The sequence below is a fragment of the Stylophora pistillata genome, chromosome 4 (assembly GCF_964205215.1).
Source record: "Stylophora pistillata chromosome 4, jaStyPist1.2, whole genome shotgun sequence".
NCBI lineage: Eukaryota > Metazoa > Cnidaria > Anthozoa > Scleractinia > Pocilloporidae > Stylophora > Stylophora pistillata.
In genome coordinates, this window is record NC_142522.1 from 39,510,952 (window position 1) to 39,533,046 (window position 22,095).

At 37.7% G+C, this 22,095-nt stretch overlaps 2 protein-coding genes across 4 annotated transcripts in view; one reads left to right on the top strand and one right to left on the bottom strand.

Annotated features, from left to right (window-relative positions):
• Window positions 1–22,095, top strand: part of LOC111344958 (uncharacterized) — a 39,868-nt gene that overhangs the window by 8,610 nt on the left and 9,163 nt on the right. The window contains exons 1-16 of one of the 3 annotated variants that reach the window (XM_088757547.1): window positions 9,121–10,670; window positions 10,991–11,233; window positions 12,170–12,241; window positions 12,598–12,669; window positions 12,799–12,858; window positions 13,383–13,457; window positions 14,084–14,158; window positions 14,524–14,595; window positions 15,135–15,209; window positions 16,362–16,433; window positions 17,248–17,313; window positions 18,370–18,441; window positions 19,297–19,368; window positions 19,666–19,737; window positions 20,927–20,998; window positions 21,854–21,925. In XM_088757547.1, the coding sequence (XP_088613673.1) occupies window positions 11,055–11,233; window positions 12,170–12,241; window positions 12,598–12,669; window positions 12,799–12,858; window positions 13,383–13,457; window positions 14,084–14,158; window positions 14,524–14,595; window positions 15,135–15,209; window positions 16,362–16,433; window positions 17,248–17,313; window positions 18,370–18,441; window positions 19,297–19,368; window positions 19,666–19,737; window positions 20,927–20,998; window positions 21,854–21,925 (1,178 nt within the window). In that variant the 5' untranslated portion in view covers window positions 9,121–10,670; window positions 10,991–11,054. Of the gene's footprint in view, window positions 1–9,120; window positions 10,671–10,990; window positions 11,234–12,169; window positions 12,242–12,597; window positions 12,670–12,798; window positions 12,859–13,382; window positions 13,458–14,083; window positions 14,159–14,523; window positions 14,596–15,134; window positions 15,210–16,361; window positions 16,434–17,247; window positions 17,314–18,369; window positions 18,442–19,296; window positions 19,369–19,665; window positions 19,738–20,926; window positions 20,999–21,853; window positions 21,926–22,095 lie in introns of those variants that run through there. The other 2 variants (XM_088757548.1, XM_088757546.1) reach the window with 2 other exon arrangements.
• On the bottom strand, window positions 1,397–5,201 carry LOC148733682 (uncharacterized). Its single transcript, XM_088756440.1, has 5 exons — window positions 5,164–5,201; window positions 4,918–4,952; window positions 4,215–4,307; window positions 2,764–2,819; window positions 1,397–2,129 (listed from the first exon to the last, which is right to left on the bottom strand). The coding sequence occupies exons 1-5, from the start codon at window positions 5,199–5,201 to the stop codon at window positions 2,043–2,045; spliced, it is 309 nt and encodes a 102-aa protein (XP_088612566.1). The 3' UTR covers window positions 1,397–2,042.

Here is a 22,095-nt window from a genome sequence, read left to right on the forward strand (position 1 = left end):
ATTAGCTGCGTAGTGTTTTAACCTTTGTGTCCCTTATTTTGGTCTTATTTCATCATGGAGCATTATATTTAGCAATTATTCGCCGAATGCGAGGTGAATATCGTTGAATAATCCCCGAGACGAAGTCGAGGGGATTATTCAACCCGAGACGAAGTCGAGGGGATTATGCGACAATATTCACCGAACCTGAGGCGAATAATTGTTTTAGTATAATTTCAGAGCTGAACAACAGAGAAAATTCTAAAATCATAACATTTTCGTAACATTTATTAACATTTTATTTTAACATTTTATATGAACCGCGCGGAGCGGTTTATATAGCGTCATATAAGGAACCGCTCGACCAATCAGATTGCTGGAAACTCCTTGCTCAGCTCTGAAATTATACTAATACCAATTACAAATGATCGCCAGTCAAGGAATTACGCTGAGAATTTCTCCAGTCCAACTAAAGCTTCGGTGCAGTTGATCTATCTGCGAACTTTGGAGGAAGCACCAAGTGTAAGAAGCTTATAAGAGTCCAAAAGCTTGCGAACGCTTCGTTGGCACCCCTGGAAAATCTTTCTGATTCAAATTTATACGACTTTGCCATTTTTTTTTTCTTTTCTTTCTTTTTTTCATTCGTGCGAACTATTCTTCTCTCTTGGTTGCCCGAACGGCGTTAAAGTAAGGAGAAAGAAAGAAAAATTAACCGTCATGCGCTCACGTTAACGAGAAACCTAAAGTTTGGTTATTTCATGTTTTTTTTTTTGTCGAGAACGGCAAAGAAATGTACCAAAATGTTAAACGCACGTGCAGGGCGATTGTTTTTGCTCATTAAGCCTATTGTTTTCTGCCGTTCTCGCTGTCGTCGCCGTCGTCGTTGCTTAAGCTCCCTAATATTAACTTGGAGGCTGGCACTGTCATTATTATGCATATTATGTTTTGCCGTTTTTATTTTAAATTTGGAATATTTCACAGGAATGGTTCATTTGACCTATGATTGGTCCAGGTGTTTCTTTTCCTTTTATTATTCAAACTTTCTTTCTTTAAGAATTAGCATATATATAGATATGTATTTTGTTTTTCTCTCTGTTATTGTAACCGGTTTTGGATGAAGTTTTGGATGAGGTTTGCTATAATCGTGTAAAAACTTCAGGCAGAAGCTAACGCATTTGTATAGGTAATCACATGATTTCGAGTAGAATTTGGAATAAATAAGCACGAGTAATTTTTTTCAAACACTAACAAAATTGCATGAGCCCGTAGGGCGAGTGCAATTTGTGGTCTTTGAAAAGTTTTACAAGTGCTTATTTATTCCAAATTTCACGAGAAAATCATGTGATTATGTATTAATAATATAAATGAAAAAATACGAGGTAGCTTCTCATAACTACGCAGAAGAAAAGCGCGCGCATCAGGTGCAAAAATAATTTATTCAAACCCTGCAAATGACATTGACCTTGACATTGACATTGACCAATCATAATGTCTGGTTTGTTTCTTTCCTTGCACTGAATTAACCCTCTTCTGCACTGAATTAACTCTCTTCTGCACTGAATTAACTCTCTTCTGCACTGAATTAACTGAAAACTGCATTCATCTTAACCAATCAGAAAAGAGAAATTTTTCATGTATATAATACTAAAAGCAAAACATCGATCATTAAATTTACCAGGGAAGTGTAAAATTTATTAGTATATATTGTTAGACTTGGAGACCTTGTAGTTTACAGTATTTTTTGTTTCAAGTTAACTGTTATGATTGCTAATATCGAAGTAATTCACTTCGGAAACCAGGTTGCCACTTTTAATCTATCCTAAAGTAATGCACCCCATTCCCTCCCCTTATTTTTATTCCCAGCCTTTGCTTTAAGGTGAAATTTAACTAATCAACAGTTAACTCCACCATAGGTAGGTCAATTATAGACAATTTTTTGTAATGAATGTTATAACGTTGTGGTTATCGAAGAGATTTTGTAGTTCTAACGTTTCCATTCCACTGCTTACTCAATTCCAATAAGATCCTCCTCTTGCTCGCACGGCCCGACTCTTGCTTGCCTTTTAGTAAATTTTGAACACGCAATCTAAACAGAGAAACATGATATCCTCTTCATTGAAATACTGGCTCCTTGCTCTGAGGGTCATCATCTAATGATTTGAGGAATGAAAACAAAAGAAAATATGTCTTCAACGTTAACGCATTATTTTTCTGTTTCTAACTTCAAGCAACTATGACATGAGCAACAAAGAAGGAAACATCCTCTCTCGATTCCCAATTAGAAAAATCTTAGTCACGGTGATCAAAACTATCATTACTATCATTTTCAGAAAAGTCATTGTAAATGTCAATGATGGAAGAATGGCTGCTGAGGAACAAAGCTCACCTATGTGATGTTAGGTAGTAGGCTAAAAATGAAATAAGCATATAAACAAAGAGAAACAGCGCTGCATGGCCGGGCCACTTGATTACACGGTGAACAGTAAATACTCGGCTGGCTTGTTTTCGTTAATTAATTAAATATTAATATTAGTATTAATATTAATATTAATTAAATATAAACAAAGAGAAATAGCGCTGCATGGCCGGGCCACTTGATTACACGGTGAACAGTAAATACTCGGCTGGCTTGTTTTCGTTAATTAATTAAATATTAATATTAGTATTAATATTAATATTAATTAAATATAAACAAAGAGAAATAGCGCTGCATGGCCGGGCCACTTGATTACACGGTGAACAGTAAATACTCGGCTGGCTTGTTTTCGTTAATTAATTAAATACCTTGAAAAATGGTGAAGGTTCTAACAATGTTTTAGAACAAGTCTTCACTTGAGTTTCTAGGAGGAAAAAAATTTACAAGTTATCTGAAGAAATATTTGACTGCAATATTATCGTGTTGTATATTGCCGGGAAGCTTTCTTCTACTTCGTACTTTATTTCTCTCTTTAAACGTCTTACCACCAGCCGGACAGTTGCACATGTCTGGGTACGTGTCGCATAGTTGGTCTTCCCGGTTCCTAAAAATGACCTTGCCGTTCAAATCTATACGAATTCGTATTCATTAGAGACATCAAGGACATCTACCGCTGTTGGAAACAAGCACCAGTTAGAAACATGGCACATTCGGACCACACACGGGAAGAGAAAGTAAAGGTGATATTTCGAACGTTGTTGGTGGGAACACGATAACGTGAAAAACACAAGAATAACTGATCAAATGAAGAGAGTACTGATTTTACAGAGAGATTGGGGGCAGACTACCATATGCAGTAAATGGTTTGAACCCGGGGGTAACATGTGAAGGTGTAGTCTGATCGTCCGGGTGAGTGTAGTCCTGAGAAGGACTGTTGTCGGTGGCAGTGACTGACGTTTCGACAACCTGTGCGGAAGTCATCATCAGAGTCAAGTGAGTGATTGTTGTCAGTAGAATGTTCTTATTCCAGTTCGTGTGAAATGATCGGTTGGTTTTGCCGTGATGTTATTGGCTGTAAGACTCAAGTGACGTAAGTCGTTCGTGATTGGTCTGTTTCGGTCTGTCGGTAAAGCTAGGTTGTTCTTTTTCGGTCGTTTGTGATGTTTATGTCGTGAATGAGTCGTTTGTATGGGGCGGGTAGTTGTTGACATCTGTTTAGGGGAGTCTGTTCTAAGTTAGTAAACCAGCTTAGTAAACCAGCTTAGTAAACCGACCGAAAAAGAACAACCTAGCTTTACCGACAGACCGAAACAGACCAATCACGAACGACTTACGTCACTTGAGTCTTACAGCCAATAACATCACGGCAAAACCAACCGATCATTTCACACGAACTGGAATAAGAACATTCTACTGACAACAATCACTCACTTGACTCTGATGATGACTTCCGCACAGGTTGTCGAAACGTCAGTCACTGCCACCGACAACAGTCCTTCTCAGGACTACACTCACCCGGACGATCAGACTACACCTTCACAGACTACCATATGTTGCATTGTTTAGCGACTGGTCTGGACGCAACTTTGTCATTTCTTTCTACGTCACGATGGTGTTCCTCGGAATCTGTTGCCTAGTCTTCTTATTTATTTCGCATAGTTTTTCGGAATATGAAGAAATCTCTGGGAATATTGACTGACATTTCCAGTTTCAAATACTAAATCTTTTGACATGTAAAGACCAACGGCGCACGATCGAAATCATTTGATAGATCATTGTATTAAAAAATCTCCCCCAAATTTCACTGACATCAACTTACCGGGTGTGAATGTTAGAGTTACATTAAAGATGGTTCCAGAAGGAATGAAAGGCCATGGAGAAATTTTGATTTTTGCTGTCTTATCGTAGTTTCCTGTAAAGACAACACGGTCAAAGGATAAAAGCAATCAAAATATTATGGGTTTTAACGTCACAAGCTGAAGAGAAACTCACCACAGAAAGACACATTTTTATCTCTATTCCCGAGGGATATCCCGCTGTCTCAGTGATGACGAAAAGCAATTGCAACAGATTCAAGGCGATGATTTGCAGTTGATTGGTGGAAATCATAACTGTCTTCCTAACCTACAGCCGGGGTAGCAAAATACTGAAAATAAATCATCTTTAAATGTCTGTCGGTCATGAAGCCTTTAAGTTCAAAGGGGTAGCTCTTTAATATGCCAATTAAATCATCATTAAAAATATGATTTAGGCTACATGCTTAATAAATAGTCCTGTCCTTGTAAAGCTTTAAGGTTTTTGTGAGAAAATAAATTGTGACCTATTTTGACTGAATGACAGAAAATGAAGTTCTACTATTTAAAGAGTAAAGACTTCGTAGGGCAGGAAGTGTAAACGCTTAAAGTAACTTATACAACATAATGAAAACTCAGCCACATGAGAAAAACTTAACATTAGATAGGAGCAAGATTGTCGCAAAAACTTTAATGGGGTTTTAATTACTGAAGACGATTATAACTTACCGCTATGTGCAACTTTTCCAGATGTTTGAAGAACACTTTTGAGGTTAAAATGTTAGCCCAAAAAGATGCGTCTGTTTGGTTGCTTTGCTTTGAGCCCTCTGTTAGTTTCTATATTTCTTGTGGAAATCAAGATGTGTATTGCCTTGACCTCAGCTGATAATGACTCCAAACGAAACACTACTTTTATTATTGCGACCAACTGATAATGGTTCGAGACCAAACACTTCTATTATTATCGTGACAAACACTGAACAGGATGGAAAAGCAATGACATGACCATTCATGATGGCATAAACAGGAATTGATTTTATTCCAAAAAGAGCGTGTCTGTTTAATTTTTTGCTTCGAGCCCTTCACATGATTGTTTATTGCTCTTGGAAATCAAGATGTGTATCGCGTCAATATCAGCTGAAAATGGCTCGAAACTAAACAATGCTTTTATTATTACGATAGCAAAGCCAAACAGGATGGAAAAGCAATGACCAGTGACGATAGTATAAACAGGAATTGATCTCCCAAAAAATCATTTTCGTAATAAACAGGATCGATAGTGTAAGAAAAACGTGGCTGTCTCTATTTTGAGTGAATTACTTTCCATAATTTTTTAGTCAGACCTCGTCATGAATTGACAATCACATAATATAAGTGGGTAGCAAAAATTTTCGTTCGAGAGTATTTGAAACCACACACAATTCAAACCAGAATTCGAATCTTTAAAACAATTCGAGTGCACATATATTTAGTTGGTTATATATCAACCAAGTTGAAATTGAAAATTGACCACCGTAAGGAGTTAAAAAGCTAACTTTGAAAAAGAATTGTTTAAGTTTAACTCTTTACGATGGCCAATTTACAATTTCAGCTTAGTTGATATGACCAAATTATCTTGTCACCCCCACTTACGCAGCACCACAGTTTCTTTAGAAAACTACCTCCCTTATGCATATATGTTCATTCGCTGTTGAGGTTCGAAACTCAAATCTTGCTTGCGATCTCGGCCGAAAAACAGAATTCTTACATCTTAATTCAGGTCTACCGAAAAGGGTCTAAATATCTTATACTGACTTCAATCATCAAAGGACTAAAAACAAAACCGTCAAGTGTGCTAATTGAATACCAGCAAATACTATCCTTCAACTCTATTATTCTAATTTAAAACATTGAAAACTGTCGTTAATACACACGAATCTTAATTAACCAATCAAAAGAGAAATCTGTTAGATCTTTCCGTTTGGGTTCTCTTGTACACAATGTCACGTGATCAGTTTTCCTTACTTTAATTATCAAGAGGCTGAAGTTTCAGAAGACAAAACCATCATCTTGGCCTTGTGATCACTGTTTTCTGGACTTTTGGCTAATACATTAAAAGATCTGCCTGGTAGACAAAGCTCTGTTGCTTTTGAAGGGAGTCTATCTTATGGTAGAAGGTCGAGGGTCGAGGTTACCACGTTGAAGATCGAGGGTGCAGGATTGCAACCACCGCCATCACCGATGTCACTCCGAATGCTGAAATAAGGGCGTTTCTCGTAACACCTTCTTACATAATGCACCGCAATTAACAATCATCTCAAACATGTGCGACAAATATGCTTTGCTTAAAAGATGATGTATTTTCTTAAGGAAAATTCCGTTTAGCATTAACGTTAGAAGATTCGCGCGGCAAGCAAACATTTCAATCATAAAAGCGGGTTGAACTTCGCATCACTTTGACAAAAATGTCCCTAAACAAGAGGGTCGCGAAAGTGTGACTGTCTTTTTACTGCTAAAAATCATGAAAGGAAAGTTTCAATTTTTTTCTTATTTTTATTCACTAGTTAACCAAGAAAGTATTAACTCTTGCTAGCGAACAACGAAACAATTTGATACCCCACAGGGACTATTACCATCCTTTGTCCGTTTAGGCCTATTATAACTTATGTTCTGTTCACATACATATATATATATATATATAACTGCAGACAGTACTGTTTCGGCCTTCTGGGCCTCATCAGTGCAGTGCTAATGCTAGGATGGAGGAGAACCAATATGGTCACCCCAAACGATCCAACCTTTGTGGTATCGTCTAAGTCATGCCAGAGTGCTCAAACTAGAGTACACTAGCGAGCATGCGCAATTGCAGAGCAATGACTCATCCTAGTTAGAGTGCTCAATTTGGACATGAAAGCAAAGCTTTGTATGCCAAAGAGCTATATCTAACTGCAGACAGTACTGTTTCGGCCTTCTGGGCCTCATCAGTGCAGTTTTTTTATGTTTAAGGTGGACGGCCGGGCCCCCGATGAAGGGCGTGTGCAATGCCCGCCGACCAACAGGACTAATCCCACCCATGGCTTGCGTGCAATGCCTTAGGGTTGGGGTCCACCAGAAACGAGGGTCACCAGACACCAAACTCGCTGGGGAATCGAACCCCACCTCAACAAAAATTAACACACTCACACCAAAAATTGAACACACACACTCGATAACTTAAATAACTTAAACTACTTTTTAGTTTTCATTTTTAGGTTTTAAATTTTTAAACTAATATTAAACTATTTCTTCGGAGTGTACTTTAGCACATGTCTAGGAGGACCATTTTGCGGGTTGAGAACAAAGGCAATTGAACCAGGAGGAACTTGAAGGTGTGATGTTAACCGTAGGAGGTCTACTCTATCACCTGAAAGGCCAGGAGGTGTGGATAGCAATTCGAGAATCTCACTTCTGGACTTGGAAGAAATGACCGACGTAACGGAGGGTGGCGCGGTTATCTTATTAGCGACTGGTACGGAAATCGACCGGGTTGTATCCGTTGTAGCAGGCTTCTTTACAGTTCCTTTTGAAACCGGAGAAGTCTGGGGAGCAGCGCGTTTACGGGAGACATTGTCTGATGGTACTTGGTCAACCGATGTGCAGGTTGGAAAACGGTCCTCGCTGGCCTCAAGGTTATAATCGCACTCTTCAGACTCAGCAACAACGTCATTAGGGACGGGAGCAATTGTCTCAGCTGTCACATCATTTTCTTGAGCTACAGACGAGGGTATGTCCATCTCTACTGATGTGTCTACAGCAGGTTGAGCACCCACGGTCGCCTGACAGTTCCTAGCTAGATGTCCACCTTGACGGCATCGGAAGCATTTGCCCCTAAGGGGACACTCCGCCGACTTATGACCAACTTTATGACAAGTAGTACACTGGAGGGGTTGCCCCCTATACCAAATTTTACAGCGGACGCCACGGATAGAAATAAACGGTGAAATGACATTCCTAATAACCATTTGGACAATGCGTGACCCGGTGGACACTGAAGGCCTTCCGGGCCAAACCTGATTGCGAACAGATTTGACCGTACCATATGCGGACAAAGCTGTGCTGATGGCGTCGTTTGATCCCTCAAAGGGAAACCAAGAGACTACAACAGTAGTAAGCTGGGGAGGAGGAGGAGGGGGTTTAACCACCCTACACTCTACATCGCCCAACTTGATGACACCTAGCTCCTCAAAAAATAACTTAGCAGCATCGCCGTTCTCAGCAAAAGTGACTCTCGCAACACGGCCAGGACATGCCTGCACCGCAGCCACCCGATGGTCAGACTCACGGTCAAAAAAACCCAGCAACAAACCAACCGCTTCCGAGAAAAGTACCTCCTCAGGGAGCCCCTGACAGTCAACGTCGATGGTCCTATTAAAGGACACGACCATGCTGAAACTCGGACCCAACCCAAAGACAAGTCAGAGGGATGGGTGACCGAAACAGAGAAAAAGCAAAAAGGAAAGCAAGTTCGGATCGACCGAGAAATCCCAAAAAAGGGATGGGCGACCAAAACGGAACCAAAGAAAACAACCACTGCCAGGGAGGAAAAAGTCGCAAGTTTTCCCTCCCGGCAGGTACTCACTTATCCAACTCAGACCTCGAAAAACACCAGAACCAACTTCAAACTACAAGAGTATGAAGCAACACTTACCATGCGAGACCTGGGCCTCATCAGTGCAGTGCTAATGCTAGGATGGAGGAGAACCAATATGGTCACCCCAAACGATCCAACCTTTGTGGTATCGTCTAAGTCATGCCAGAGTGCTCAAACTAGAGTACACTAGCGAGCATGCGCAATTGCAGAGCAATGACTCATCCTAGTTAGAGTGCTCAATTTGGACATGAAAGCAAAGCTTTGTATGCCAAAGAGCTATATCTAACTATATCTATAGGAGCAGAAATGTAATGGTCAAGAGGCCAACTCTAATGTAGCTTTGTTGGTTTAATAGCTCGTCGTTTCGACCGTCTCGGTCTTCTTCAGGAGCATACATGAGCAATATTCAAATTTAAAATTCGTGTCAACAGTAAACATGTCATGACGTAATAATATAAAAATAGAATAGATAACAGCGAAACGTGTCATGGTGTCTAAAATGAATAAATTAAAGTAGTTATTCATGTAGTAAGCTTATTGATAGTAGGATTGAGTCTTAATATCCAATAATTTTCTCTTGCTTTTCTGATTTCTTGATTTTGACTTCTAACTTTTTCAATAACCGTAAGTTTAAGATGGTCGACTCCACAGTTCTTAAAATGTCTCACAGAGGGTATGTTTTTATGTCCACCCTTGATGTCGCTACGGTGTTGATTGCCACGGTGGTGAATTGGGTGACCTGTCTCGCCTACGTACTGATCGTTACATTTGCTGCATTCAATCAGGTATATCACATTGCTAGTCTTGCATGACGTGTGTTGTCGCAGTGTTATCGTTTCTCCTGCTCAAACTTCGAATGCAGCAATAAGCTGCAGGAATGAATGAGTTTAAACCATCTTTTTTTGGTATACTATCTCACTGTTTTAGTATAATTTACACTAAAATAACTAATTAGAATAATGAAAATTTAAGTTACTCCAATGTCTGACGACACTAGTCACTTACTAGGAGGGGCAAACCTTCAATGCCGTGTGCAACTTCTTTCGGATGTTTGTTTAAGAACGCTTGAAAAGTTAAATTTTTTCCCCAAAGAGATCGCTTCCATTTGTTTTCTTTGGTTAAAGCCCTGTTTCGCAACCAAGATGTGTTTCTCAAGTGTCATTTGAAAATGGCTCGAAATTAAACGGTAATCAGTAAAAATATTACGACGATAACCAAACCGGATGGAACACTAATGACTACTTATCGAGGCATGTACAGGAAGTTATAATTTAACAGATCAGTTTTGTAAATATTATATGTAAAAATCCTTTTTGTCTCTAATATGTATGAATTATTTTCTCATTGGGTTTAAAGTTTAACCATTGCATGCAGGGCTGCAAATTTTACCGTAAACCGTCCATAATATGTCACCCAATGTTATCTCTAAAATCATCCAATTGCAAATATTTCAGGAATATAGTTTGAGGCTATGCTGTATCTAAATAATCGATTTAAAAATGCATGAGACAACTAGAAAGTGATTTTCAATCTTCTTTCGATCCTTTTTTAATAACAGATGGTTCATTTAAAGTGAAAGCAAGTTTTATAGCTTCCCGTTCCATCTATATGCACTGAATATTTCTTATCGAAAACAAATAGGGATGGTTCGAAGCTATGCTGTAACTAAATAATCGATTTAAAAATGCGCAAGACACCAAGAGAGTTATTTTCAATCTGCTTTCGATCCTTTTTCAAGAAACACGGTTGATTTAAAGTGCAAGCAAGGTTTATAGCTTCCATTCCATCTAAAGTTTTAATTAAAGATATTCAGCGCGGCCTGATTGCGGGTATCTCAAAGTGTTTTACAAACAAACTCAAGCTCTCAGAAGAGGTAAGTTGTTGGCTCCCGAGCCTTGACAACGGTGTGGCTGTCTCTTTTTGATAACCTAACTTAACGAGGGGTCTGATTTAGCAGTTTTTATGACGGTTTCATCTTCAGTTACTGGCAGAGAAACATTACTAAGCAACAGCTTTTTTTTATTTCCTAACTTGAAACATTGAAACTGTCAATGTCGACCAATGTCGACCAATGTCGACCAATGTCGACGACGAATGTCGACAAACTTTCGCGAAAAGTCTACTTCATAGACAAAGCTCGTGACGTCTTTTGACTAACAGTCAGAGCGAATAAGCTTTTATTTCTTAATTTAGAAATCAAGAATTCAAGAATTAAATCAAGAAATTCTGTTCCCAGCAGCCTTCTTTGGACTCATTAATGATGTTTATTGGCCTGATACAAGTCATCTTGGTCTTGTGGTTCGTAACACCATGCGAGAGTGACGTTTGCAGCCAAAAAGTCTGTACATGCACCAACTTTGGTAGGACTAGGGTGATAGTGAAATGTCATTTTCATGGACACATTCCAGCCAAATTCTCAAACAATTCAGTGAAACTGTAAGTGATATGAAAACGTTAGTCATCCTTCACCTTTCTAGGCGTATCATAACCTCCTTTAGTGTCTTATGTATCACCCGGTGATATATTAATAATGGTTAGATAATATCCCATTGACTGAAGTGTATGTCAATTATATATAGATATTAAGATAAGTTGGAATATTTCAAACTCAGCTTATTCAGAGCTTCATTCAGTACCACACAACAAAGAAAGATGGTTTCTCAGTTTTGAAAGACTAAAAAAACCATATACACAATTAATCATAAGGGAAAATAACACCAATTATGACTTAACTGGACCATTTCACAAGTAGTCTCTACTCAAACTAAAGCGCATTTCATTTTGGTATTCGCCGCGTTAATCCATTCGCAATCCAAGCTTCGTTTAAATGTTTTTTTTCATTGAAGTCTCGTGAAGTTTTGGTAGGTTTCATTAACATTGCCTTCATTAACCTAAAAGCTCGTCAATGTCGCCCGAATTGCGGTGAACTATATTAAATTTGATATGTACGCTATAATTGAGAGCTAGATTTTTTCCCATTCGGCCTGAACAAACTCAGTCAATAAGCATTTTTATCATATCACCATACATTAAAGGTTGAAAATTTCGAAAAGTCTGTTCAACCTAGATTTAGAGGGACGCTCTTGGGAAAATCACAGAAAAGATTCTACCATAAAAACTTCTCCTTTTTCTTTTTTATTCAGAACTACACTCACAATTTATCGAAAAAACCCAGTATTTTTACTCTCTTCTCTTTTTCCTTTTAAGTGTCTTGCAACAAAGCCTTGCAAGCTAAGAGCCGAACTACTATTCCGGACCGGCTTACGTCAACCTGCCCGGCCCTTCGCGCGTCAGCTTTCACCAGGGGGGCCCTACAGGTCAAATGATAATCATGATTAGCATTCTTATTGACATTTTTAATTTGTTCCTTAGAGATCTTTCGAGTTGTTCCCTGAATACAATTTCGGAAGACACTTTTAGGAACCTGACTGTTCTGGAGAAATTGTAAGTAATAACGGTAATTTAAATGAGATATCATTCTGAAGTTCCGGAATATTAAGTAAGATTCTTGAAACAGTTAGAAAATGAACTTCGCCAGTCGACAAATTATTTCCTTGAGTCAAATGTAAACTCCCACGAAACAAGTCAGCTATCTTACTGACCAAACCTCTCAATTACTGCACTTTAACTGATATATGTCCAAAACTTTAGCGAATCAGAATTCGGGATTTTCACAAGGAAAATGTCATTCTCCAAACGATATTCAACTTGTGAAAGCGCCGCAACTTAACGGGAAATGTTTGGATTATATGAACTTTTGCACCTGATCATTACTTATACACCTTCACTTTTCATCCTAGAGACTTGCAAAATAACTCTTTGCGACACATTCCACGGAACGCTTTCAAGAATATGAAGAAGCTTGAAATAATGTAAGAAAATTTCAAATAATTGGCCGCAGTAAGTTTGCATCATATCGTAGAAAATAAAATATGTCAGGTTAGGGAATTTTCAATTACCCAGTCTTCATTTTCTAACATTTGCTATTATTTTCTTTCCAGAAATCTGCAAACGAATTCAATTTCAGGGAAATTTTACCTTCCGCCAAGCGTTTCTAGGCTGTGAGTTTTGGTTGAATTTTTTTTTAAAAAGGTTCTTTGTCGAGAGAATTAAAATAGACCAAAGTTTGTCGCGTAGTTCGTAGTTACAATGCGTTCCAGCTTAAAAGTATTTATATTTTCTTTTATTTTGTCTTGTTCATTTTGATATGCTTCTCTTTTATTTAGCTCATAGGATGTTCTTTGTTCATGGATAAGACACATGGACGCCTTTGGAATTATTATTATTATTACAATATTAAAAAATATTACAAGGAAATATGCACTGCCCAAGGCGGGAAGTGTTTAACACGTATATTATAAAATAACAAAAGATATACAGAGGAAGAGATTCAAAATTCTAGACAAATTACGACTACACTAATACATTTAAGATATGGCAAGAGAACAGAACAAGCTGGGGTCTATAGTTGTGCTATTAAAGTAGACAAATCAATATAATCTTCATATTGAGGCTGCGTAAGTAAGGGTAGCGCGGTTAAACAAATGAATAAGCTAATTAATTTTAAAGTACTTTATTTGCCTAGGAACCTCGAACGCAACCTTATATCAAATACCGATGCAAAGGTTATTCTTAAAGGATTAACACGGCTTCGGAGACTGTAAGTGTCTTTTTCGTAAGAAAAAACATATTAAAAATGCAATTAAGAAATAGCTTTATTATACAGATACTGATGAAATACCAGGATTTCTCCTTTTACTAATTAAGTCATATCTTCACCGCGCGCAGTGAAGATACTATTTTTATCTTTCACGTGTGAGGACATTGGTGTGGCCATGGTTACCAACATAATTAACCAATTATAATAGAGCTTCTCGCTCAGGCGCGCGGTCGGTTGATTTGAAATTTCATCAGTATCTATATAATAAACAGAACATTACATGGCCGCTTAGGGATACGAATTTTATCTTCTCGTGCTGAAAGTATCTCTCACGAGTGGGCGCAGCGAACGAGTGAGAGATACTTTCAGCACTCGATAAAATTCGTATCCCCGCGCGGCCATGTAATATCCTCTATATCTTAGAAATGATGTTATGAGAAGAGATGACGAACCTTTTCTTCTTTCTCTTGTGTTCTTATTTATCCTCTCATCATTACTTCATACCTTATTGCATCGCTCATCACATTTTATTGAGCGTGAATATTTGCCACCTCCTTTTTTATCACAGCGACCTACCTGAATGTAGAAGAAAGTTTGTACTGATTACAAACGTTTCACTCTTACAGATACCTTGATTTAAATCCACTTGGACCATCTCTGCTATCAGATATCTTCGCTGGTTTTATGGATATGAAAAGTCTGTAAGTTCGGTGGCTAAATATATAAATTACTGCAGCCATAGAACAAACTATTATTTGTCTCAGGGTGTGGTTACTTCTGACGTTGTTTTCGACGTTTTGTTCATGTATTTTCACGGAAAATGCCCAACAGTATCCTAAGTTAAGACACTTGTATTTCAGAAACAGGCATTCATTGGCGATTAAAAAATATTAATTCTTCCGAAACTCTCCAAGGTCGGTTTCTTCATTAAGTCCCAAGGAATCTTTGGATAACATGAGTGTCATTCTTCCATAATTTCTTTCTACAGCACCAGCTTGCTTAGTTTTCAGTTTTTTTCTTTTATTTATTTATTTATTTTTTTTTTTTTGCATAACTTTGTATGTAGTTCAATGAACAATTGCGACTTGGAAAATATCGCCATTGGAACATTTCGATCAATGCAACAATTACAAGAACTGTAAGTAGAGTTTGATGGCATTCGAGGCTTTAGCGATAAGATTTGATTCGCCTGGTGAGATTCGATCAAATTCCGATGTCTACTAATGTGTTAAAGAGGAGGAATGCCTTAAAGTCATATAATCCTTAGCACTGTAATTTTAAAAAGTGGCTTTCGCGGCCAACAGTTTATTTCTTTCCGTTAGTGGTTAGGCGTGAAAATTCATAGATTTTAATCGTCAGACGTTGAAAAAAATGACCATAAAACTGTTGCTTTTAACCAATTTTTTCTTTACCGTTTAATGGCTTGCGGTTAGCCCCACTGAGATCCTCCACCACCACCTGAAGGCATGAGTGGCCATGAGGACTAACTTTCCTTGGAAAATTACACATCGCTTTTTAAGGAACATTGAAACTGAAACAAACAGAATGATCTCATGAATGAACAGCAACTTACGATCAACAGTAAATCTTGACTGCGTAAGCCGAAAAAGAAAAAGAGCTCAAGGTCCATGGAAAAGTCAGTAAACATCGCACTATTGTTAACTTCTCCGTTTTCAGTGATCTGGGCTTTAATAAGCTGACTCACATATGCAAGGGTACATTGGAAGGACTTACCAATCAACTTAATAAATTGTAAGTATGGCAGCTATGGAACATCAGTCCCTGCGGAGTGATGAAGCAGTGAAGAAATAACCCGGCTGACAGCTTCCATTGGCTGTGAAAATATTCAATTTCCTTTAGTCAGATTGATATTACTGATAGAACTTCTTTAATTCTTCTTTAAACCTGATAACAGGTGAGAAGCATAAGAGGCCTCAGTCATTATCATGCAGAGCCAGGAAAATTTCATGTTTTTTTGTGCCAGCACATTGATTTGGACTTGAATCTAGGCACCAGTTATCTCTCGTATAAGTATTGTGTTAGAACTGATGGTTTACTGTTTCGAAACAAGGTCGAATTACAGGCGTGAAAACATTTTGTATCCTGTATTGGATCTCGTGCGCTTTGAAGTTGGCTTAATACGGGAGGTTGATTATCTTAAGTTACGGATTGTCGAGGCAGACGTTCATTTTGAGTGAAGGATTGTCCATGAGGGATTGCGAATAAATTCAAGGAACATGGACAAGTCAATCAAAGATATTGCTAATACCTTCACCGAGTTTATTGTCTCTAAGGAACAATTTACACCGACGGTTACAGAGTTCTTGATTGTAGATAACAATAGCTACGGTAGCATCATATTCAAGAATGTCTTATTCCACTATATTATTCACATTTTTCATGTTTGGTGATTATGAGGTTATGAGTGGGGATTTGATTTTGATTTCAGACAGCCTAAGGTAGCTTTATATTAGACTATTGAGCTTCCCTTGAAGGTGGTATGGAGGGAGATGACAAAACGTGGAGCCCTACTCCATGGAGTACCCTATGGAGTACGTAAATGAAGAGCTGGCAAGCTCAAAATATACTGATATTTACGTCTAAACGATTCACCATGTTTGAAAAGTATTTCATTTTACCAATACATGATTCTTAGGGGTACTCCATTTAGGTACTCCATAGGGTACTCTATGAAGTTGGGCTCCGCGTTTTGTCACCTCCCGGTGTAGGGAGGATTCGTCTTCAAGTTGTCTTTTAAGAAAGTTGTTTCTCCTAAGAAGTTTACCTGGATGCCTTGATTCCATGTTCCAGCCACAGTTTCCTATGCTCGAGTTCAAGCATATCGAGCTTGGTTTTATTTATTGGGATAAATAACTTGAAAATATGTTTTTTAATCGGTGATAGGTGGCTTAATCATAACAGAATAAAGACCATAGGGGACGAAACTTTTAAGCAACTCACTGGCCTCGAAAAAATGTAAGTAACACACACAACTGAAAGAATAGCAACTAGCGTTACCAAGAGAATACGGACTGCAGTTTATAATCTCATGTCGTTAATCGATCGAGAATACTGCTAAACTTGCGAAATGCGAAATGCACTCCATCAAGAGAAAATAAACAGTTTATAATCTCTTGTCTCCGTAGAACACTGGCTCTCCAAAATTGTAAATCGGTCAATCGGACACAAGTATCCAAAGTAAAAAATCGGCTACTAGTGTTCAAAATCCGAACTCGGCCACTGGTGTCCAAATTGCAAATTGAATAAGAGCTTATTTGAAAAGATGAGAAGAGCTACATTCCTAATACTATTATTTTCAAAACAGAGAGTTCCAAAACTAGGGAAATTACATCAAACTGACAATGCCTCATTGAAGACCCATTTCCAATGATAATTGAGCTGATTTCGTAATTAGATTTCGTATTTGGATTTTGTAATTAGTCCCTCGTCAGACGTGAATGTAATACACTTATTTATTGCATTACTTTTTAATGAGAGTCAGAAAAGGGAAGCGGCGTGTTATTTGATAAGAAAATATTTCAATATTTCAATAAGCCAACTAGAAAGTGCTTTTGCAACGGTTCAGTGTTTGTTCTCGTCACACAACGCTATTTGAGAGTTGCATGACGTGACCAAACGATTGCTTCCCAGGAGACTGGCCAATCAGGGGATTTCTTCCCGTAAAGCAGGCAGTACCAAATAGATGATCTTGGAAAGAGAACCTTAGCCTTTTAATCAAATCATTATAACTGATTAATAAGTCTTTTTCCCATTTTCCTGAATCCTTTAGCACTTTGACGAATAACTTACTGACCACCGTGCCAGATTTGAAGGGACTCACATATTCCAACACATTGTAAGTTTCTCTGATTTGTTATCATTGTGTACCTGAGTGGTAAGACAAGGGATCTAGATTTTTACCAAGATCCGACTCGACAAAATAGCCAGTGCATTTAAAGGAAAGCACTAAGTTTATCATAGAATTTGGTTTATTCCGATTCAACTTGCAAACAAAGGTTGTCCTAAAAAAAAAGATTATTTGTCCCATAGCCAACAAATTCACGCAGTAGGTATCTTGTTTTGGTCCCTTCATCATCGTATGTTGATTCACCATCTGCAATCGGTGACAAAATTGTTGATACCCTGACCCTCACAACCCACAACCGTTTCATGATTACTTTAATTTTATCACTTGTACCCTTGTTAAGTTAACCTATTCGCCCTCCCCCACCAAAAAAAAAAAATGTATCGTGATTCCATGAACCTCTAGCTGCATACAGGTAACACTGAATGGGAGAGGGAGATCCTTTCAATGATTTAGAGTGTGTTTGACACTTCAAACATGTGTCAACCACTTTTGACACATTGAATGGAGATAGTTACGTTGGAGGGTTTCACTGGAGCTATTCGATATCCGTGAAACGGCCAAAATATTTAGCAGTTGGGGGTAAAAATTGCCAAATATTAGCCTTTATTCGTAAAAATGTTAGCCGTACAAAAAATTATCGCAGGTGTAACGGAAAAAAAAAGAAATTAACCGTTATTCGTAAATGTTATTAACCCATTGTGACCAACAGGTCACGTATGCCCCAGGTTTGACTGCCATGTTGTATAGATGTATGAACGTACTTTACATCAAATCGTCACACAAACTGGACTAAGTTCGTCAGCCTCAAATTTTGGGTGCCTGTCATAATTATTCTTATCTGCGACACCTTTCCACGGATTAGACTAGTTCAGATTTGACAGACCAAGTCTCGAAATAATAAAGTAAAAGTTAGAAAACTTACCGTCATCACGAATGGCAGGAGAATGTGGCTACTAACTAAGTGATTGATATGACTATAAAATGAATTTTATGTAAGTGCTCACGATTCGAATACTCTTATTTTCCAACCCTTCCTTTCTTCAGAAGTTTTGAAAGGAACCGGATCATAGATGTATCGAGAATCGCTACATCTGGAAATAGAATAGTTTATGAACTGTAAGTATACGAATCTCTCAGCATTGAATGATTCACTTTGGAAATTTGAGGGAAAACGGTTTATTCATCCAGATAGCTTACTTAGTTACTTTACAATTATTAGTTAGTTAGTATAGTTAGGTAGTTAGTTAGTTAGTTTACAATTGTTATATTATCTGTTATGATTACTGTAACCTTACCTCTCCGCCCGCCTCGTCTAGTTTTCGCTATTTGCGGGTGGAGATGGCAAAATGATGTGCGTGAAATAAAGTTTGATCATGATGATTTCCGGTTTTCCATATATTTATCAGGCAAAGGTTTGACGAGGGTGAAGAGTGCTTTACCCCCAGAATCATTGGGAAAATAAGAATGTATTATAAGATAAACTCTTACGTATATAAGAACGATCCTTCGCAGTAAAGCACTATTTGAGCAATAGTGGAAATCAGACCTGAAAAAAATTTCAGGCCTGTACGGGATTCGAACCACTGACCTCTGCGATACTAGTGCAGCGCTCTACCAATTGAGCTAACAAGCCAACTGGGAGCAGGCCATCAAATTAATTCGATATAAACCCGTAGATGATAAATCGAACAACAACAAACATATGAAACATATGAGTGAACTGCGGTTATGAGACGTATATAAGAACGATCCTTCGCAGTATTTCCACTATTGCTCAAATAGTGCTTTACTGCGAAGGATCGTTCTTATATACGTCTCATAACCGCAGTTCACTCATATGTTTCATATGTTTGTTGTTGTAAGATAAACTCTGTTTTTTGAAAAGTTTAAAGTATGACAGGTACAAGCCGGAAGTATTTAGAGATTGAGCGCAAGGAACGAAAGTTTGTGAATGTTTCTTTTTCTTCGCAGACTTCTGTCAAACAATGAGATTGAGTACCTTCCACCAAATATATTTCAGAGTACTGTTGTAGTAGGAAACCTGTAAGTAACTAAAAATAAATTTTGATGATAATGCTCGTAAAATGACGAAATACTGACTGAAAATAGACAGGGATAAGATACCGCTTTCTATTTTTACTGGGGGTCTATTATTTTCATCGGGTTGATGAAGGAATTAATGCATTGTATAGGTTACAGATTAGAGGGTTCTAAACTCTGAGTCCACATATATTCTTTGCATAGAATCACTTTTAAACTTTTCATGTTTTTTTTTTAAGTAAGAGTGGTTGGGTGTGTATTTTCTTGTCGATAACTTTATCAATTTCTAACTTTTCACAGTGATCTGTCATTCAATCACTTGGAGTCATTACCAGATAACGTATTTGATAAGCTCAACAAATTAAACATTCTGTAAGTAAAAAAAGTTCAATTCACTTCTCCCAACCAACTCACATTCAACAATTTATCGAGTGAAAATTCTGCCTTATTTTATTATTTGACCGTTTATCCATTCATGTCACCCAAAATAATCGAGTTTCATAATTCCCTGCCTTTTGTACATGTTCTTGGTCATTTTCCGCATCAATTCCTTTTTCTCGAAGTTTTACCGCATATAACCAGACGATGTAAAAATAAAAAAAGGTTCTTCAAATCATATATATGGCGTATAACATGACGAGGCTTACAGTCAAGCTAAGTTAAGCGTACCCCTCAAGATTACATTAATGAATTGATCAATTGAATATTGAACCCGCCAGTCGTTTCAAGAATGCAATAATTAATTTATTATTTGATTATTGAACCCGCTAGCCGTTTCACGAATGCAATAATGGATTGATTATTTGAATATTGAACCCGATAGCCGTATCTGTTTTGAAAAGGCGCGGATCATTGTTCAAATTAGAAGTCCATTTCTGAAGTCCAATAAGATTGTTCTATTTGACGAGGAATCCTGAAAATGAACGAACTGCACTGTAAAAACACTGCGAAAACAATCGATCGCAAATATTAACGAAATAAAAAAAGTCTTGCGATGGCTTCGCCCGTAAACTATTTTTTTCGACCATGAATACACACAAGAATTTCTACAAGTTTGTCAAGATGTAAATAGGCGAAAAAACCTCCCGATAACATTCCATTTACAACATTTACAAGAAGTTCTACACAACACTCGCACTCACCTTTCCCCCCATGTCTGACGCCATGCTGAAATAGTTCCGATCTATCATCACGTGTTCGCATAATCCAATCACAAATGGACCTCTGATTTGAACAATGATCCGCGCCTTTTCAAAACGAATACGGTTATCGGGTTCAATATTCAAATAATCAATCCATTATTGCATTCTTGAAACGGTTAGCGGGTTCCATGTTCAAATATTCAATTCGTTATTGCGCTCCTGAAACGATTAGCGGGTTCAATATTCAAATAATCAAATCATTAATGTAATCTTGAGGGGTACGCTTCACTTAGTTTGACTGTAATTCTTTATGCCGTTCATCGAATATGACCTATTCCGCTTTATAAAAGTTTTTTTTTCCTTTTAATTTTTTTAACTTCACTTTCCTACACTAATTTCCTTCTACTTTTTTTCTCAAGGATGATTAACTTCAACAAGATTACTCACATTAACAACCGCACCTTTGCTGGACTTTCCAGTTTGAACACACTGTAAGTAAACTAAAGAGGTGTTAGTTCTTAATAGTGTAGCGATCGGAATATTTACTCAGCCGAACTCAGTGGGATTTACGTTATGTTAAGATTTCATTTAGCGTTTCAAAAATAGAAAAAAATAGATATGATTAGATGAGAATTACACAGCGGTAAAACGAAGGGCATGCGCAGGGGGATAATCAGCGCGCGCCAATTCCCGCACAAAATTTCAAAGGAAAATATCAGAAACAAGCTTTGTCACTGCCCTGTTCATGAGAGTATTTAAACACGGTTTGACTTTCTATATTCACTCGCTGCTTCGATGGATAACTCATAGAAACAGTTAGGACTCGAACCACGCATGGATGTTCTTCTCTGAACACTGAGGAAGTGTATGGAATTCATTAAACTCCCCTAGTATTCAGACGAGGCTACGTAAAAACGAAAAATAAGTCCATTAGTACAACATTTTGCATTGCTTTTCCTTATTTACAAAGTGAGTTTGGCGGGTACCACATCTTATTCATTGACATGTTAAATTTAGAGGTGCTATTTTAACGTAACCGACTTCGGCAATTTTTGAATTATTTCAAATAAATTAATTCACTAGTTTCTTTCTTTAATTCAGCTACGTGCATTTCTAAATTTTTTGTGAATGACACTTCAAATGTTTTATAACATAAAGTTGAAAAATAGTGTAAGGAGAGTTGTCTTTTACTTAAAACTGAAATCTTACGTGACCAGCATTTGCTCACGTCAACGGCGTACACCCATAGGCAAATGGTGAACACTGAATTGGCCAATCAGAGCGCGCACTTCACTTTGAATATGCTATAATTTCTTATGGGTGTTTTTCTGATCTAAATTTTTCAGAATGCTTATAAGAAACAATTTAGCATTTATTGCCAAAGATGTTTTTGATGAAACTCCTCTCCTTGATTCACTGTAAGTATAATTTTTTCCCTTTTTGGTCGGACGAAACGCCAAATATAAACTAAAATAATATCGAAGTCCTTCGGAACTTCTCTAAACATGAACTAATCTCGAGATCCTTCAGAACGGTTCTTGAAAAACCCTCTGCTGCTGAACTACACAACTCTACAATGGTTACTAAT

What these genes read in the sequence shown, in the direction of transcription:
- LOC148733682 (XM_088756440.1), bottom strand. Translation starts at nt 5,201, where the DNA reads ATGAATGGTCATGTCATTGCTTTTCCATCCTGTTCAGT. An exon ending in GCTTTTCCATCCTGTTCAGT is followed by an intron (nt 4,953 to 5,163) that starts GTTTGTCACGAT and finishes TAACCTCAAAAG; the next exon opens with TGTTCTTCAAACATCTGGAA. An exon ending in TGGAAAAGTTGCACATAGCG is followed by an intron (nt 4,308 to 4,917) that starts GTAAGTTATAAT and finishes TTGTCTTTACAG; the next exon opens with GAAACTACGATAAGACAGCA.